Source organism: Plecotus auritus, assembly GCF_963455305.1.
Source record: "Plecotus auritus genome assembly, chromosome: X".
NCBI lineage: Eukaryota > Metazoa > Chordata > Mammalia > Chiroptera > Vespertilionidae > Plecotus > Plecotus auritus.
The window spans coordinates 97,535,133-97,555,677 of record NC_137784.1 but is presented as its reverse complement, the minus strand read 5'-3'; the positions used below and the strand labels follow the sequence as shown (position 1 = coordinate 97,555,677).

At 35.9% G+C, this 20,545-nt stretch overlaps 1 protein-coding gene across 1 annotated transcript in view; it reads right to left on the bottom strand.

The window, feature by feature from the left end:
- The window catches only part of DOCK11 (dedicator of cytokinesis 11), a 199,379-nt gene that overhangs the window by 49,320 nt on the left and 129,514 nt on the right, over positions 1 to 20,545 (bottom strand). Inside the window, exons 31-39 of the mRNA XM_080653538.1 lie at positions 19,726 to 19,904; positions 15,983 to 16,099; positions 14,375 to 14,450; positions 13,404 to 13,513; positions 10,907 to 11,021; positions 5,538 to 5,604; positions 4,017 to 4,064; positions 2,446 to 2,588; positions 1,059 to 1,174 (exon numbers count right to left, since the gene is read on the bottom strand). Of these exons, the coding sequence (XP_080509664.1) occupies positions 1,059 to 1,174; positions 2,446 to 2,588; positions 4,017 to 4,064; positions 5,538 to 5,604; positions 10,907 to 11,021; positions 13,404 to 13,513; positions 14,375 to 14,450; positions 15,983 to 16,099; positions 19,726 to 19,904 (971 nt within the window). The remainder of the gene's footprint in view (positions 1 to 1,058; positions 1,175 to 2,445; positions 2,589 to 4,016; positions 4,065 to 5,537; positions 5,605 to 10,906; positions 11,022 to 13,403; positions 13,514 to 14,374; positions 14,451 to 15,982; positions 16,100 to 19,725; positions 19,905 to 20,545) is intronic.

The window sequence follows — 20,545 nt, the reverse complement described above, 5'->3', positions numbered from 1 at the left end:
CTAAAAGTGAGTTCAGATTTGTATTTTTTAGTTTATTGGGGTATAATTTATATACCATAAAATTTACCATTTTTAAGTATATGGGTCAATTATTTTTAGTAAATTTACAGAGTTGTACAACCATCATAATCCAATTTTAGAGCATTTTCATCAACCCAAAAACATCCCTGGTGCCCATTTGTAATCACCCCCATTTCTCCCAGCCCCACAATAAAAGCTGATTTAATATTCATAAAGCACTTAGGGTAGTGCCTGACATCTACCAAGAGGTATGTTTATTAATAAATGAGACACATCTGAATAGGAGGAAGGAATACAATGCAAGCCTCGAGACCAAATATCCTTAGTTATTGGCACAATGAATTTGGTTTGCATTTTAATGAGAACTTAATATTTCATAAAGGGATACTGAAGCCTATTTCTTATTAGTATCTAATTTGGTTTTCCCTTATGAGCCTCTTGAAAAGTACAGAAGGGGAGAAAAGAAAAAAATTATCTGTATAACTCAGGTGAAAGTAAGCACAATTTTTCACTTTTGAGTTCTTCCACTGATATTACATTACAGCTATGTAGTTTTTATTCTTCAAACATATCTATTAGCCCAGTTTACTCCTTTAACAACCCTGAAAGTTCACTGCTTTTGCCTTATTCTTTTTAATCATAGCAATAATGATTTGTACTGAGGCAAACATCTGAGAAAAAAACACTAAGCGCCTGACTAGGGAAGCCAGCCAGGCTGCCTGGACATCATCTAACCTAAAAAGACACCTCATCACAACAGGCATTTGAGAAAACCAATTCAATCACGATTTGGGCTAAAAATTACTGGATATTTTAATAAAAGTATGTAAGAGATCTATTTTTAACAGGAAAAATAAAACAATTGGGTGTGGCAGGTGAGTCTTGGTGAATTCCCAAGGTCATACAGTAGCCAAACTCAGTCTATCATCCAAGTTTCCTGAGTGCTCATTGGGGCTTTTATTCCTATGACAGGTTACGTTTTGTTATAATGTTTTCTTTGCAATGATGCCATCTGAATTTTAATTCTTCATTTTTACCTTGAAGCACTGGGTAAAAAACGATATGGTATCTAGCACTGTTAAAGAAACTTCAGTAGCAGTATTGCCTTCTAGAAGTGCCTGATGGAAAATGTCTGCTTCAGTTGTTGTAGAACCTAGGATTAAACAAAAAGTAAATTAAAACTGAACACAGAGATTCACATAATAGTTTTGAATGATCCCCCCTCCCCCCCAAAAAAAACCTCAGAGACAAGCAAGAAGAGAGGAGGCTCTCGATACTTGCAGACCTAATGAGTTTCACTGTGTTTATTCCTAAATCAAATATAGTCTTGGTTAATCAAGTCTATCAATTTTTACTTAGAGCTGTGTATCAACAGCTCTGCACACATAATTAGGTGCCCACTCCTTTGGAGACAAGATTTTAGTGATGAACTATGGCGATGTAACTAGGAAATAATGTGGGAGGCATTTTAGGCCATGCAGGCTGTAAGTTGAATTTTTTAAAATGTCTTGAGTCTGTCTCCTGAGGGCCCATCTGCTCAAGACATTCGTTTTTATTATTGGTCCTTATCACAGGCCACTTTTGCTGGCTTCCTTCTCTGCATCCTCCAGAGGACTGTATGGAAATGCAAGTTTTCTCACTCTTTTTATTAATATTTGCGTTTCAGGGGATAGCTTCCAATTATATAACCCTCTAGCTTTCTCTCCTTGTCTTACTTGCCTTATCAATACCTCAACCTGTGTGAAACACTTTTGTCAAAAAGTATTTACAGTTCTTTAATCTCTGCGTTCAGCTCAGCATGTGTAATCCCTTAAAATCATTGAACAATAACTCTAAATAAATATTGCATACACTATTATGTTATACTATTATGCTAATATTTGCATTAAAGTTTAACAGTAGAGCCCTGGCCGGTGTGACTCAGTTGGTTGGGCATCATGCTTTGCATCAGGAGGTTGCTGGTTTGATTCACAGTCAAGGGCATATGCCTGAATTGTGGGCTCAATCCCCAGTAGGGGCCATGCAGGAAGTGGCTGATCAATGTGCACTCTCACATGGATGTTTCTATCTCTCTCCCTCTCTCCCTTCCTCTCTCTCTAAAAATCAATAAACTATTCTTTTAAAAAAGGTTTAACAGTAGTAATGAAGGATATCCAATGTAAATAAAATCAATTCAGTGAGAAAAATTGATTTAATAATGAATTAAGAAAAACAATACCATTACCTAAAATTGCTGAAAAATCCATGCATATTTTATTATAGTCAGATATTATGAAATGATGATACATAAATACAGATATGCAAATAGGTCTATGTCTTGAAATCATTTTCAATCATATTGGTTATATAAACCAGGACTTCTTTAAAGTAAAATAGTATTATATATCTGTTTCAAATGGGGAACCCCCACACATTTTCACTTACTGTGATTAAGTGTAAATGAACTTTCCAGGCTACTAAGATGCTGAAGCCGGGCCTGCATTACTCCTGATCTGTTTCGAAGAGCTGGCATGGTTTGAGATTTTCGGTCTACTCCAAAGTGTTTTGATAGCCAGGCATCCTGTATCCTAAAATCAAATTTAAAGTTAGGAATTGGAGTACTCTAATACTATATCTCAATGTTAGATGTTTTTTAACTAAAAAAATGATTAGGTTTCCACATAAATACAATACTATGATCAATATTCTTCCAACTATTACTTGGCTTAAATGAGACATCACTGGAAATTGTATGACGTTTTAATATATATTTAAAAGAGCCGATACTATAAGAATATAATTAAGGAATTTAGAGAGTTATTTACTTCCCTCTTTCTCATCAAAAACATCAGCATAAAGTGGACAACACTCTAATAAGATTCAGTCTTTTCTCAGGAGATGAGGAAGGGCAAGAGTCAGCAAAGTCAGTAAGAGGGCTGCTCAAAAGTTGATATGGGGGAGGGGATTCCTGAATGTTGAAGAATGAGTGTCAATCAAATGTTTCTAAACTTGAGTTAAACTTGGACCAGAAATTTTTACTCTTTAAACATGTCTATTGCAAGAATTTATAAATTTTTTCTTTAATATTAAGGTTCTATTAAAATTACAACTGGGTCATAGAGGAACAAAAGGAGAAAAATAGTTTGTCTATTCTCTAGGAAACATGGGGACGGGGGAGTCAGCAGAATGTTAAGGCTGATGTTAGGGGAGTCAGTTAGATGTTAAGGCTCATGGTGGTAGTTACCATGCCAGTTTCAAGTTATGGGGAAAGACAGTGGAAAATGTCACCTGAATTACCTATTATTGGGATGTTCCAGAGACTCGGCAATTATAAACCCTATCCAAACAGCCTCTTCAGTTTTTGGAAGTGCAATGGAATTTAACATTTAAAAAATGAACTCTATTTGTGTTGCTTTAATGACTACAAAGTCTACCCCTACAATTTATCTCATTGAAATAAGCAAGTAATATTTTCCTTAGGGTCCCTGAAACATTTTTAAATTATTTATTTCACTAAGACTTAAACAGCAAAAAGAAAAAATGCTCATTTATAGTGTTATCCCAGTCACTGTTGAGAATTTCTGTTTACTTAGCAACTGAGGTGAGTACTGATAGGTTGTAGATAAAAATACAAACCTTACAACTGTCCTCAGTTTATGGTTTCCTGCCTTCTCTTGGATCTAGCCCTTCCTCACACATCCTTTAGAAAAGACAGCATCTGTTTCAGGATTGGGACAGAAACCCTGCACATAGGGCTAACCATTTTCCTTTGGAAAACTTAAATGTATCAGCTAACATTAGTTTAATTTAAAGTTTGAGTTGAGATATACATAAATCATGGGTTGTCCTTTTTAAAATTTGTATTAAATTTACTGGGGTGACATTTGTTAATAAAAATTATATAAGTTGCAAGAGAATTCAAAATGAATAATGTACTTTTTTACATGGCATGATCAAGGCCACCCTCTGTTGGAAGAAACAGAAAAAAGTGGAAATTGCCATGCTATGGGAATTACCTTGCTATGTTTCTTTTCCCCATGTATCTAAAGTGAAACAAACATACTCTAGAAAGAAAAACAGTAGCATGTTAGTAAAGTAGTATCATTCTCTGCAATTTAACAAGTAATATTTGAAACGTCATGTGCCACAAAGAATGACTACTTAACTCATATTATAATGTATGTTTTGATAGACAGAAATATACACATAACTAATTGGGGGCTTGCCATATTATATTTCTCCACATTTATTTGCTAAAATTACATTGGTATCAAAAAGGCCCATGTCTTCATGTATAATTTTAACAACACAAAAAAACGTATCAATGTTAATCATCCTTCGTGTTCTATAATATATCATAGCAAAAGTCTCTAGTATAGTTAGTTATTAATACCTAAAAAAAGTTTCATAACCCCTAAAAGTTGGGGTAATTGCTATGCTTTTTTATAATGACATTAAAATACTTTCTATTACTAAAAATCTCTAACTCATACAGAATTAGGGAGGATAGCATACTAACCTCCTACATACCCAGCACCCACCAGCCTCAACAATAATCAATTCATAGCCATTTTTGTTTAATCTCTACCCTGAACAGGTCCTCTGCTCTCCCTCCATCCTTCCTACCTACCTACTTCCTATAGTTTTTGAAGTAAATCTCCAACATCATATATTTTATTAGCAAACATATCAATATAATTAGAGTAGTTTATTTTCTTTTTAATCTTAAGTGCTGTTTTGATTGCTGCCGTTTTCTGCAAAATTTTAAAATACTTTAATAAATATTTATGAATTATCCTCTTTGTGTTTTGGTAGACATGCACATATAATATATATCTGTACTATTTATTTAAGTTTGCTAGATTTCATTCTAATTTTTATTTTAGTTTTCTTAAATAATATTAAAATAGCTCAGCATACCATAACAGGGTGGGGCAAAAGTAGGTTTACAGCTGTTAGTATGGAAAATAATACAATAAATAATAAGTAATGATACAAGAATAAACTGTTTCAAGTAATCACAACTGTAACTACTTTTACCTCACCCTGTATACAACTTTCCACTTCTATCTAGAAAAAAAGACTAGATTTTCCCAAGTGCCTTGGAATGGAGATATCTATATCTATATTAATCTATCAATCTATCATCTATCTGTACATTTCTGAAGTGGATGAAATTACTCAGCTCTACCTTATAGTACAAATTATAAATTCCAATAAGTTAAGCTGCTCTAGTAAGCCAGCATCTGCTCTGAATGATTTAGGACAGTTGATGCCACTTCTAGTTTTCCAGAACACAAAAAGACTCCTGCCAGGCTATAAAAATGGTCTATTATTGGCTAGGCTTTTCTATATCGCAATTATCACCATGTTTTTTCTCTATATGTGAAGAACCTGAATGTCAGCATCTATATTATCAAAATTTTCTACATTATTAGCAAATAAGGTGTTGAAACCAAGAAAAAAAGTTAACGTTTTATTATGTATAAAAATTAAGCTCCCCAAATAAGGGGATATATATGAAAATGTTAACTTACTCTAAAAGTATGAGAATGTTTATGAGCTCCTGAGGAGATACTTTATTCCAGTAAGTTAAGAGAGTATCTGAAAATGGAATATATAAAGCGTTAGATCTTGAACTAGAGCAAATAGCACTGTGAACCTCAAAGTACCAATAATTTAGCTTAAACAACTACCAACTGATGGCCAGTTCTGCACAATACACACACTGTATTCTTTTGAATTAATTCCAAATATGTATTTTAATCTGTAATTATTTTAATTTCAACATTTTTATTTTATAAATCTTCTTTTGGATAGCTCATCCCAATCTTCATATCATCCCTGAAAACAAAGGAAGGAAGCAGACCTGGGGTTTTTAGTGAACATCCTAAAATTTTATACAATATGGTGCATTTATGTGCATTTTGCTGAACGGTGGGGGTGTCTGGTACCTTTGTGTGCTCTTCAAAGGGCTCTCTGAACCAACAAGTCTAACAAATGTAAACTTTAGAGGAGAGAGGTAATTTTTTCTCTTCTTTGCCTTTGGGTTATAAACTGTGAAGTTCTGTCAATACACACAAACGTAGTATTTCAGATATAAAAGTCCCTTAAATCTATCACATGTACTTATCCTTTTTACCTATTTCTCTACTTCCAACACACCTACTTATGGATATTATTTTTAATAAAAGAAAACTGCTGCCACTTAACTTTTTAACCCTTTGTCATCCTACTCAGATACGTCAGCAGATCCTCTTCTAAAATGTAAACATCTTGTAGGTATCACAAAAGTAGGCAAAGATCGAATTGCAAGCCCAGCTAGAGCCTCCTGCAGACAGCAACGTAGGGCCAGGCAATGTTGGCCATATGGTGGGGGAGGACTGTGGGAGTTTTGACTTCACTTCCAATTTTTTAAAGACCAGGAGTATTGATAGTTTCTAATGATTATAAAATACTGATCATCAAGAATAAAAATGCTAGAATTGAGTGCAATTAGACTTGTGGTGCCTTTTAAAATTATGCTATAAGTGACTTCCGGTTACCGCAACCCCCCTGCCTTTGGATGCTTTTCGCTCAGAGAAGCTGGGCTCCCAGAAGTCACCGGGTTTCCGGTTTCCGGCCTCTACAAAAACGGTTGACTGAAGGCGCCATTTTCCTTTTGTCGCGGCGCCATTTTCCGCTTGCTGCGCAACGGCTTTTCCTGTGAAAAGCTGGTGGGACCTTCTTTCCACCCCTGAGCTACCCAGCATCTACACCGTACCCTGAGGCAGCTTCGATTAAGGTCTGTAAAAAGGGTGAAGGGCTTATCCCTGCTGTGGCCTGTCAGAAACTCTTAAACCATCTCTAGTCAGCGGTGGCAGCGTCAAGCCGCTGGCCAGTCTCAGCCGTTTCTAAATCCCAAATCGGTGAGACATAATGCAGGCAGGGAAATTTGGTGGAGAAGACAGGAAAGATGATAAGACACTTTCAGAATCAGATAAATTAGAGTTAAGTGTATGTGACGTGTCAGGTGACGAGTTTAAAAAAACCTGGCTAACACTAAAAGAGCTCCATGACAAAGAGCTACACCGTTTACAGACCAAATTAACCAGTTTGAGGAAAGAGCGATTGGGAGATGGAAGGTGGACAGGCTCCATAGCCAGAATTAAAGAGTTGACTGAGCAACAAAAAGTCCTCAATGGGACCATTCAGGCCTTGCGAGAACAGTTGCGCTCAAAAACATGTGACCGCTGTTCAGTGAATGAAACATACAAGAGTACACTACAGCAAGAATTTTACGATATCCAACAACGAAACCTTAGGTTTATTGCCGAGATCACTGCAGAAAGGAATAAACTAAGAGAAGAAAATAAAATGCTTTCTGAAAAACTTAAAGTGACTCAGCAAAAGCTTAGTTCTTCTGAGAGTAGTGATGACTTCATTCCTTGTGCTCAAAAGGCTGGGTCCGTTTTTACAGTCAGGGATCCTACAGATGATAATCAGATGCTTCTGCCTATGAGATTCAAAGAGCAGCCAAATACTGCACAGATTAAATCTAGAGGGAAAAAGGAAAGGCAGCACAGTCAAGAGTTAACAATTCTACCTCATAGTCCAGACCTCTTTGACATGGCAGAGACGTCTTATGACAAGATAGCTTCTAATACCAGTAAGTCTACCACCGAAGGTACTTCCACCCAGAAGACACCTACACTTTTTCCCTTACTATATACACAGAGTACTCAAAGGGAGCAAGAATTTCAAGTTGTCTCAAACCTTTCTGAAGAGAAGCCTGGCCAGGCAAAAAAGTTAGAGTTATTTACACAAAAGACCACACAGAGGACCTCTACTCAGATGGACTTCCCTTGGACCTTTTCTAGTTTGGGTACAGAACAAAACCCAGTAATTGAAGTAGTATCTGAAACTTCAGAGGAAAACATGCCTGATAATAGACTCACACTTCAGTCTTATACAGAGAGAAAGCAAACACTCTCTTCAACCGTATTTCCTCTTGACTATACTTCAAGAAGGAAAAGATCATCGATTGGTATTCCCCGTTACAACATTGGGTTTTCAGAGAGACATAGCAGTTACCAGATACCTTCCATTCAACAATCAACTGTGAAAAAGAATACCAATGAATTTATAGTAGCAACAGGGTATGGTGCTGACAAGCCTCAAGGTGATGACCAGAGTTCCATTGTGGGGTCTAGGATAAAGAGAAAAGCCAAGGTGCAGACTGAAAGAAGAAAGTAACTCTCCCTCATCCTCTCTCTCTTACGGAAACTGCTTTTCTTTCACAAGAGGACAGTCTTCCAGTGAATTCAGACTATGTAAATAACTGATAACCCCTAACCCTGACTCCATTTCTAAGGACATAGTAAACAAGGCAGTAAGATTTAAAACAATTTGGAAAATGTCTTAGACTTTGAAACATTTATTTGTTGCCAGTTAATAAACTATAGCTCCCTTTACTTTCATATAAAAGTATGTTTTTGTTGAAATTTAGTTGCTACTGTTTATGAACTAATAAAAAAGAAAACCAAGAGAAGACCTGAAGGGAATTCTTTTTTTGTTGAAATTAAGTTGCTACTGTTTATGAACTAATATAAAAGAAAGCCAAGAGAAAACCTGAAGTGAGTTCAACATTTAAACACATATAGAGTGACTAAAAATATTTACCGGACGAGACAAATAACTAGAATACTTCTATTGACAAGGACCCAGAAGCTGGTATTTTTCAGAATACAATGAATGTGACTTTATAGATATTGCATGACTTTACATGTACAAAAGCTAAAAAGGAGATGTGACACTGACTGTGCACTACTTATTAAAAATGTGCTTTTAAAAGTCAAAAAGCAAAAGCCGAAGAAAGAACAATCTAATTAACAAAGATCAAATGTTTAGCAAGTACGGTCAACATTTACAAGATAAGAAGGACTTATGAAGTTCTCAAGAAACAAAGCAGTTATGGTTTTACCCATGACATTAAAAAAGCAGCCAGGAGTTTGTCACTGGTATCACAGTATATGGTATGTGTGTGTGTGTGTGTGCAAGCGTGTGTCATGCACGTATGCCACAGTATATGGTGTCTATGTGTGTGTGCATGCACACGCCATGTGCATATGCCACAGTATATGGAGGGTGTGTGTGTGTGTGTGCATGCACGTGCCATGCGCGTATGCCACAGTATATGGAGGGTGTGTGTGAAGGCGTGTGTATGCGTGAGCATGTGTATGCATCATGTGCATATGCACAAGTATTGGAGTGGAAGAAAGGAGAGCTAGTCAGCAATGCATCTCCCGCCTCCTTTCTTCAATCTGCCACCCCTAACCCAATTTTACTTTCCCTGAGCTGTGGTGGTGGTCAACATTTTTTTTCAGGTGTGTTTTTTTTTTTTTTTTTTAAATGGGTCTGTTGGGTCTTTTTATTTTTTTTTCAACAAATTTATTGAGAAAGTTAATGTGCCTTAAAACTCACCCATTTAAACAGTACACAGTGTAACAGTTTATAGTATATTTGAGGAGTTGTAAAACCATCACCACAGTTTTAGAATATCTTCATCACCCTATGAGAAAACCCCGTACACATTAGCAGTTACTATCTACTCTTCCCTCCTTTTCACCTTGTGGGAAGACAAAAACAGTGAGTTGTAGTTGTCAACTGATCCATCATCTACTGAAACAAAAAACCACCAGGTTGAAAATAATCTCTATTTGTTTTACAAAACATGGAGGCCCATCACATAGCATCAATATATTCTTTTTTTTTTTTTATAAAGTACTATGTAAAGCCTAAACATACTTTTATTTTTAAAATATTCTTTTTTTGGTAACAGTTTTCTTTTTTAAGTGTTAACAGTATTGCAGATGCCCCCCCATTTCCCCCACTTTGCCCCCCTCCACCAAACCCCCGCCACACCCAAAGCCCTCCCAACTATTGTCTGTGTCCATGGGCTATGCATATATGCATATGTTTTCTTTGACTTTTACTTTAAGTTCTTTAAAGATGCTATTTATTTTATCTGTTTATCTACTATTTTATTAATGTACCTTAGAATTTATTATTGATTTGTTTTAATATCTCTCTAGCTATCAACTTACTTTGTTTTTATTACTATTTATCCTGCATTGTTAAAAATAGATTTAAAGCAAGTTATATATATATACTGAAAATAGAATATAAGTAAGAGATAATGACTATGGTAATCAGAACCCAGGTGCTTTTAAGTTCTTCATTCCTGCATTTTTTTGAGCAAAAATATTCAGAAAAGAAAGAAAACTGTATGAATAAATGTGGTATTTGGAAATAAGATAACCTGATTTTACTTCCAGGTCCAGAAGACATGAAGTTTATGAAAATCTTTTGGTTATATTCTACCATATAATATAGGAAGGAAATGATAATACTATTATATAATATAATTATATAGCAAGGAGAAAAAAAAGAGTGTGAAAAAGAGCCTGGAAACATACAAAACCATACAGTTGTACTATGTAACAATGGTATTCCTTACCCTCAAAGAATCCTTCCTATTTTTTGTTTGCTTTTTGTTTTCCAAATCCTGGGTCAAATAAAAGTTAAAGTATTAAATATGACTTCTTGTTATATTTTTCTGTTTACATTGGTCATTTAATGCATTATATGCTCTGTATGAAAAAAATGTTTAGCACTTCTAAAACTATTGCCTCATTTTAGAAATTAAATTTTAAAATTAAAAAAATTATTTCAAAGAATCAAATGTATATGACTAAAATGAACCTATTTAAGTTAAAATACAGGAACATTTAAAAGGTCATAGTCTTTAAAGATGTGTTTCTAATAAGCATGTGCTCTGATGATGGTCAAACATTTGTTTGTATGAAACTGAGCCTGTGAGGGTAAATGTCTAGTAGAGTCAAGGTTTAATATGCTGGTAACTCACCTTCAGAAATCATTTTTACTATATACAGATAGCACATCAAGAGGCTTCTGATTTCATACTGATCCAATCGGTTATACTGGGATGATACACTGCTCCTCGTAGAACTCTGCCGGGTCTATGATATAAATACAGCAATTTTGTGAACAATATTGGTACACTATAGTTCCCCATATCCTTTAATTCAAAAACCATTTTTATCATTTGTCCTATTTGGGAAAATTCTAAGCATAAATCCAAATTTTAAAAAATATATTTTTATTGATTTTTGAGAAAGAGAGAAAGGGAGAGGGAGAGAGAGATAGAAACATCAATGAGAGAGAAACATCGATCAGCTGCCTCCTACAATCCCCTACTAGGGATCAAGCCCGCAACCCGGGCATGTGCCCTGACTGGGAATCAAAGCAGCGACCTCTTGGTGCATGGGATGACACCCAAGCAACTGAGCTACACTGGCCAGGCCATAAATCCAATTTATATCACACTTGCAAGGTAAATGGGCTGACTCTATTGCCACTGTACCTAGTAGTATCACTGGAAATTACCTTGGGGTCTTTACCAAGAGATAGCCATGAATACTGTGAATGTTTCATTCCCAAAGGTCCTGTATTTTAGTAGTAAAATTTTTAAATAATTGTATATGGCTATTCCCAGAAAAATAGCTTTTACATGAAGGAGGAACTTAACTAAGGTACATGAAAGTATAAGAAACATTTTACACTTTTTAATTTAAATCTCTCCTTGGAGTTTATTAAAATCCAAACTGCAAATTATAGGTCAGAAAATCTATCTTTAAAAAGGCTAATAATATTATAGTTAAATAAGGAGGATCCATCAATACTTCAAAACTAGAGCTTCTACAAAGAAGTGATGTTCCTATTACTGCTTTTGTTGAAGTATCAGTTGTTAAGCATGACAAGATCTGACCTTTTTGAGGATTTATAGGAATAAATAATCGAAAGAATTTACCCTTGTTAAAAATCAATACTTTCAATTGAGCTAAACTGTGCGGGGGATATACATTTAATAATGTAAGATTTACTAAGAAAGAACTTTCAGTTGGAGTAAAACATCTAGGTTCTGAATGATTGCTAGCTGTATGATCACTAGCAAATCATTTAACCTCTTTGTCCTTTATTTGCCTTACCTATGATAGTGTCTGTTGTCATATTTCTAAATGGTGTGAAATAGAAACCTTTGTACATAAATTACTATTTATCCAAAGTCTCAAGGAAGTATCGTCCATTAGTTCTCAAGGGGTGGTTCCCAACCAGCAGCATCAGCAGCTTGGGAACTTAGAAATACAAATTAGCAGGCCCCACCCCAAACCAACTAAATGAGAAACTCTGGGGCTGAGGCCCAGCCATCTATTTTATTAAGCACCCCAGGGGATTCTGATGTACACTAAGAGTGCTGGAATTAGAAAATCTGGTTCCGGGTCTGGCCCTGCCAGAATTGTGTGACTGTCCTAAAACACAACCTCAGTTTTCATTTGTAAACTGAAAGTTGAAATTTATTATTTTCATGGACCTTTCTGTTTTTTAAAAGATCCTATGGCCGAAACCGGTTTGGCTCAGTGGATAGAGCGTCGGCCTGCGGACTGAGAGGTCCCGGGTTCGATTCCGGTCAAGGGCATGTACCTTGGTTGTGGGCACATCCCCAGTGGGAGGTGTGCAGGAGGCAGCTGATCGATGTTTCTCTCTCATCGATGTTTCTAGCTCTCTATCCCTCTCCCTTCCTCTCTGTAAAATATCAATAAAATATATTTAAAAAAAAAGATCCTATGATTTTACATAGCAGCATGACAAGGTTTTACTGATCTAAAATGAAGTTTCTCTAACTCAAGACAGACATATCTCATAAACTTTAATATCAGGCTTGAAAAAATGAGATGGAAGAGTTGGAGAATATATTCTAATACCAGATGCTGAGATCCTTAATTTGGAGACCAAATTTTTTCTCCCAAATTAATACAATTACTCTACTATAAAAGAATGAAAGGGGGAGAGATCAACCAAAGGATTTGTATGCATGCATATAAGCATAACCAATGGACACAGACACCAGGGGGGTGAGGGCATGAGGGGGTGGGGAAGGGGGTATAAGGACACATATGTAATACCTTAATCAATTAAGAAAATAAAAAAAAGAAAGGCTGAATTAATCCTGCTAGGAAGTGATTTAAGTGACAAGGTACATTAGATATTTTAAACTTGAACCTTCCCTCTCTATAACAGGTACAGTACAGTGTGCTAGAGGTTCAAGGAGGTATTTTGCATTAGAAATCTTAAAGTGTCTTAGCCCCTATAAACAGTTTAAGATATCCAAGTAGCAGCTGCCAGGATAGGAAGCAAGTGCTAAAATATCCAAAAATCATAGGATGTTTTTTACAAATCCAGGACAGACTACAGGAAAGTAGAGAGCCTCTTATTTACACAAAAAGAAAGATTGTTGTAGCCTAAGGTATCATTAGGCTTATCTTATATATTTAGGTTCTTACATTTTCACCAGTGTTGCCCTGATCTGGAAATCCTGTTGCTCCTTCTGGGATGAGGGAACCTCTTGAGTCTTCTCTTTTAAGTCCATGTCCATTTTGAAAAGATCCATAAGCTAGAAAATAAAAGCCCAGTCCTTGTTAGCAACAGGAGGAACTGCCAAAATATAAGTTAAGTACTGGGTTAATTTAAGTAAAGATACATTTTAGGGATTAGATCTTCATCTAAAATTATGAAGTTTATATATTATATCAAAACACATAAGAAGCCAAATAAAGGGTTAGCTTTTTTTTATTTCTTGAAACACTTTACTATGTATGAAATGACAAGAAATTCCTTGAAAATAAAGAAAGCCACACAATTTGAGAGGTAATTTTATAGATAAGGAAATTTGGGCCCAGAAAAGGGAGGTGTCTTGTTCAAGACTAAAGACAGATAAGAGGACTGGAGGCCAGTGTTTTTCTCATTATCCTCTAATTTCTTAGTATACTAAGATATGTTTTTAACAAGCTTAGACAAGGAAATCTAAGCAAAGAAATGTATCTGCAAGTGGAAGTCAGATTTTAATTAAACTTTAGTAGAGATCATGCTATGTATAGTTTTTATTATAAAACTAGTAGCCCTGCACACGAATCCGTGCACCAGTATCTCGCCAGTATCTCACTGCTGCCCTCCAGTAGCTCTCCACCCGCTGCCCCGCCCTCCTGTAGCTCCCCCCCCGCCCCTTCCCCCGCCCCCCCAAAGCTTGCTGCCCTGCCCCCTCCTGTAGCCCTCCGCTGCCCGCTTGTAGCTTGCTGCCCCACCCTCCTGCTGATCCGTGATCTGGTCGTTACGCGGTCGGTCGTTAACGCTTCACGACGTAACGACCATTTGCATATTACATCTTCATTATATAGGATATTTCAAAAAAACACAGAAGGATAGAGTACATTTCTAAACAGTCATGCAATGTATAATCTTTAAAGGACTTAATTACCAGTATCTTTGTCAGTGCTCAGACTCCCTCTATTTGTAGGTGAAGTGAAGCCACATGCAAATTCATCCCTGGATGCCTGTAACACAATGTGATACCTCTATCACTTGTACACTAGGGTAAGAAATCAAATTAATAGACTAAAATGATGCCCTGATTTTAAACAAAGCTCACTGTGAAAATCCAGTATCAGTATCAGTATTTAGGTGACAAATATTTAAAAAATGGGTACTAGCATATTGTAGTAACTATGACCTCTGGATAAGGTACATAACTCTAGATGGCTGGTAAAAGCTGCAATTGGTGCAGTCTGGTTCAATTCTCCTTGTTTGGAACCAGGAGCAATGCTAGAAGGAGGGGTGTGACCAGAAGCACTAGGTGAACTTGAGGGCAAAAGGAAAAACAGGTAAGAAAAATATTTCCAAATATCATTGTCAAATGTTGTGGAGTAAGCAGAAGTATGAGCTACTGTGTCTGTAAAGAAAGACCAGCTTGACACTCAGGTGGGTGATATAATTGGGAGCTACAAGTAATCAAGCCATCAGGGAGGCTTAGAAGCGGCTTTCTGGGGAACCCAGTGGGGGCTTGGCAAATCGAGATGGGGTATTTCCAAAGGAAGCTGTAAAGGACACAGTTTAATCTGCTACTCAACAATGTGACAGGACTACTGAAAATGTAAAGGTGATCTTGGGCCATACAGAACATGGAGTGGGGGGGTAAAGTGGGAGTTAATAGTCCCACCAGGCAGACTATAAAGTGTACCGTTCTAAGCACTATGTTTTAACTGGATGATGGAATAAAATGGAGCATATCCAGAGGAATATAACCAAGAATGTAAAGGTTTTAGAATGACAAATGACGAAGTGGAGATAGCTGATGTGGAGAAAAAATTAGAAGGCACATGTGTAAGAGGTATCAAGTAGATGTAGGAATAGATTGTTCTATGTACTACCTCTAGAAGGCAAAACTGGGACAAGTGGACAGAAAACCTTTTAGGTCTAATGTGAGAAGGACAGTTTTTATTATTATAATGGCAAAAGGTGTTTGGCCATGTGGGATACTGATCACCCCCAAAGTTCCTTTCAACTCTAAGATTCTAAGGGGAGAAAAAGGCACAGACCAATTGTGATGAGCTAAAAGCAACTCTTCAAGAAGTACTGAAAGGAGGCTGTCAAGGGAGGGGAGAAGCAAAAGAAGACAGTTTAGTCCCTGGTGCCTAATATTTTGGAGGTGAAGAATCTTTTGTTTTGTTTTCAAATTGAATAACTATATGAAGGCATAGAACAACAGCAAATCTTAAAATACTGGGTACAAGGGATTCTTGGTGTTCTCTTGGACCTTGTTACTTAGTGTGGGCCTTTGACCAGAAGCAGCCAAACGCTTGTTAGAAACGCATAATCTCAAACCCCACCCAGGCTGCTGAATTAGAATCTTTGTTTTAACAAATTCCCCCGTGATTCATATGCACATTGAAGTTGGAGAAACATTGCTCTAGAAAGAAGTGTAAATGTAAAAATGGAGTAAAAAGTGAACCATATAGCATATGATCCCAATTCCAAATGTAGTTAATAAAAGAAGATAAAACGTCAATAGAAACACATTACTACTTACAGAATTAGGCATGGCTGCACAAGAATACAAGGTATCTCGACCTGCTAATCGCTGTATATTTTCCAAAAGCAGCCCAACAAATGGGAGGTATAATTGTGCTATTTTGGCTTGTTGGTTCTGAAAGATAATTATCAAAAGCTTATAGGTATAATGATTTCACTAATTATGGAATCCAAAAAACAAAATAAATTAACAAACAAAACAGAAACTAATAGATACAGAGAATAAACAGACTGTTGCCAGATGGGAGGTATTGGGGGTAAGGATGAAAAAGGTGAAAGAATTAAGAGATACAAATTGGTAGTTATAGCCATGAGGATGTAAAGTATAGCATAGGGAATATAGTCAATAATATTGTAATTACTATGTATGGTGTCAGGTGGGAACTAAATTTGTCAGGGTGATCACTACGTAAGGTGTATAAGTATGTAATCACTATGTTGTACACCTGATACTGATATAATATTTTATGTCAACTAATTTAAAATACATTTTTAAAAACTTAATAGGTATAAAATATGTATATATTACAAATAAAGTTGGCTTCACCTATCAGTTTGAAGATTAAAAGCAGGCTAATATAAATAACAAATTAGTGAAGCATGACTCTATTTATATTTACAGTCTCAGAATTACCACAGAACATTGTTGGTATTTGGATTTAAACACAATACAGAGTCAAATCACATGCTTCAAACACAACTACATAACATAAAAGGCAAAAGTTTATTTTTAAAATAAGATTGGACTATAAAGCAGATCATATTAGTCCTATTCTTTCACTCCAGTGAGGACTGAGTTTCATGAGAGCAGGGATCATGTATGTCCTATTCACTGCTTCATCCCCAGTTCCTGGGCATATATACACTGAGTGGCTAGATTATTATGATCTCTGAACGCATAATAATCTGGCCACTGAGTGTATATAATCCTATATAATAAAAGGCTAATATGCAAATTGTCCCCTCGACCAGGAGTTCAACCAGCAGGCAGGCCAGCCAACTGCCCATGTCCCCTCCCCCTGGCCAGGCTGGCTGGACCCCACCCATGCATGAATTCATGCACCAGGCCTCTAATATATATATACATACACACACACACACACTGAGTGGTCAGATTATTATGCATTCAGAGATCATAATAATATGGCCACTCAGTGTACATTAGCTGAATAGCTGAATGAATTAATGAAGTGAAAAAAGAATAAGTGGCTCTTTGGCCCCCTGAGTGTGGCTCTTCCACAAAATACCACGGCCTGGGCGAGTCTATTTTGAAGAAGTGGCGTTAGAAGAAGTTTAAGTTTAAAAAATTTGGCTCTCAAAAGAAATTTCAATCGTTGTGCTGTTGATATTTGGCTCTGTTGATTAATGAGTTTGCCGACCACTGGACTAGGAGATCTAGTCTCGAAGCAACTTTTCCATAGGAAGCATTTTCTTTTCTTGACTGTGTGTTTATTTGGAGTCACTTTGGGGGACATGATAGAAATTATAGGTACTTGAAGCTCCTCTCTCTACCCTCACTTTGGCATCATTATTTGTTTTTGACAAATGTCCTCTTAGTCAGGCCATCTGTAAATTCTTTGGACCAAAGACAGTGAGGAATTGAAGCTTTGGTTAACCAGGCCCATGAAGCAAAGTTCTACTGGAGAAAATCCTATACTCATTCATACCTAAGTTTTTGAACAAAGAGGAAAGGACTTCAAAAGTCACTGGGAGAGTAATGAGCTTGGCATTTCAATCTTTCACATAGTCTAAAACCTCAAAACACTCAAACGGGCATAATATTTAACTTATTTACAGATAACAATAGCTGTGTATGTGTGTGTATGTACATATACTATTTTCAGAATTTTAAAAAGTATTTTGGACATTTAAAGAATGTCCAAATATGTGGCGTAAAATACAGACTGTCCCCATCTTATGATGGTTCAAGTTATCTTTTTTTTTTTTTTTTTACTTTACAATGGTGTGAAAGCGATACACATAGTAAATTACATGAGATATTGAACACCTGATTATAAAATAGGTTTTATGTTAGATTATTTTGCCCAACTGCATGTTCATGTAAGTGTTCTGAGCACATTTAAGGTAGGCTAGGCTAAGCTATGATGTTTGGTAAGGTATGTATTAAATGCATTTTCAACTCATGATATTTTCAATTTACAGTGGGTTTATCAGTATGTAATACCATCAGAAGTTGAAGAGCATTTGTATTTAAAATTCCACTTCTAGGTAAGGTACTAGTGAAATCCCTTTTTCCTTCACTTTCATCTAAAGAGGTTGGGTAGGGGGGAGTGCAACTTCCTACTTCACAGAGGGAAAGTACTTCTCCCATGAATCCTTTGAAATCACAGCTAGACATATTCCTCTACATTGTATAAGATCCTTTTCCCTACTATTAGGCATAAGCAGCAGTAAACTAGAATCCAGTGGTAACTAGCATTTTTAAAGGAGTGACTAAACTTGGTTGGAACGGATGGCTTTAAGATAGCTTTTCATTTAGATATATTATACTTGTTAACTGTGTTAAATCAATATCAAAAAAGGGGGCACATACTAAACATATAGACTCTATCTATTAAGAAAAAGGTGAGCATCTGCCAGTGAAGAGGACATAAGCACTTGGTAGCCACCCATGAAATCCAGACTCAAAATCACATAATGTGATGCTGAAACAGCGGGTCTATGAACAGAGTGCAGGGAAAGAATTGGTTGATTTGGTTAAAAATCAAAATCACTAAAAACAGTGCCTAAATCCACCAGTCTGTTCAGTCAAAATGGCTGACCCAGTCGCCCTGATAAATATTTTAACAAATGAGAATTTATAAGTATCATGTCCTTCATCAAGGTGGAACCAATGCCAGGTCCAAGGACTGCTTGAGAAAGACTTATTTCATGGACCATTCCGACATATCAGATCAGCATGCCAAGAATCCCACTTGATAGTCTATAGAAGTTTCTACTGGCAGGTTCCAGTGTTGGAATATTTTTTTGTCTTACAACTCTATGGTAATAAACAGAGGAACTTCGACATCTTTCTAGATGTGTTTCATAAAGTTTGGCTTATATAACTTTTGAGGCATGTATATCAGTGAATAGTACTTTATGCAACATCCCTTATCACTAACTCATAAATAGTGTTTTGGGAGTGACTTATATTTGGACATGATAGTGGCAGTCAGGGCAATGTGTTGATGTCCTGTAGAGCAAAATCAATCCACAGTAATGCTGCCATTTGTGACAGAAAATGTTTATTTCCTCAACCCCAGTGACAAAAGAAAAATGATTTTGGGGTGGGGAGGTATAAATAGGACATCTATGAAATATAGTGAAGAAATATAACAGGCCTAAAGAAACTATTAAAAGGAAGAATGAAATAAATTTATATTATGAAATAGAATATCCTACTTCTGATAAAACACAAATCAGCTTAAATTTCAGAATATTCAGTAGGATTCTAAATGACTATTTTCAATTGCAATTTCATTCTTAATATTCTCCCCAAACCCTTACTCCTTAGAAAAGCAGGGCAAAATATGGCCAAAGGGAAAAACCAGTGTTTTCTTCAACAGTTAACGAAACAATATTCTTAAAACCTAATCATTTGAAACAGAAATAAAACTTATTTATAAAAATAAGCATCAATGCTCATATTATGTTTCTCACAGAAAACTTCCTCTTTAGGGCAAAATCTTAGCAGAAATTTACTAACATGATACTGATGAATTATATAGACATCCTTACCTTGTGCTGGTATCTAGTATCAAATGCATGTTTTATCAAAAGATTCTTTATGACAGAGATAGCTGTATATCTGATCTCATAATTGTCTTGAAGAGCAATGGAGGTTTCCCTCAGAAGCAGACCAACCAAGAAGTGATGCTTGCAATACTCATCTGATAAACTGTATTCAAGGTTTGAATCTGCAGTACAATGAAATTTAAAGCCCATTTATGAAAATATTCAAAAATTATTTTAATATTAAAATAACAGACTATAACTTATTATTTAGTAATATGTGATCATGCTAGCAGAAGGTATTATTTTATTAATGAATATGAACAATTATTTTATCATTTAAATGAGCATGCAAAATTTTACAAGACAGGAGGACTCATAATTAGGGCTAGATGATAGCCATAATAATTTTAGTGGGTAGGATAGTCCCTAGATTCCTTTCCCCATACTTCTTTTCAACTCTGGAAATCTTAGAACAGAACCTAGAATGAAAGAATACCATAATTGGCAATGTCTTAACATATTTCTTGATTATCTGAAGAGATTTAGTTGTAACTACAAATTGGAGTAATTCTATATAATAATACTTGATTTACTTATCTGTTTATACTTGCAAATTAGGAAAAGGAAGGGAAACTAGACAACTGAATGATTCTAACAGTACTATTGGCTGTTCTAGTAAATGTTACATATTGACCTGCATACAATGGGACACAAGAACAATAAGAAAAGCAGCCTCATCCCACTCTAATTCATCATCACGCAAATCTTTTATTTCATAAAATCAATACTTCAAACTATGTCTTTCACTCCCCTTTGGATCCTC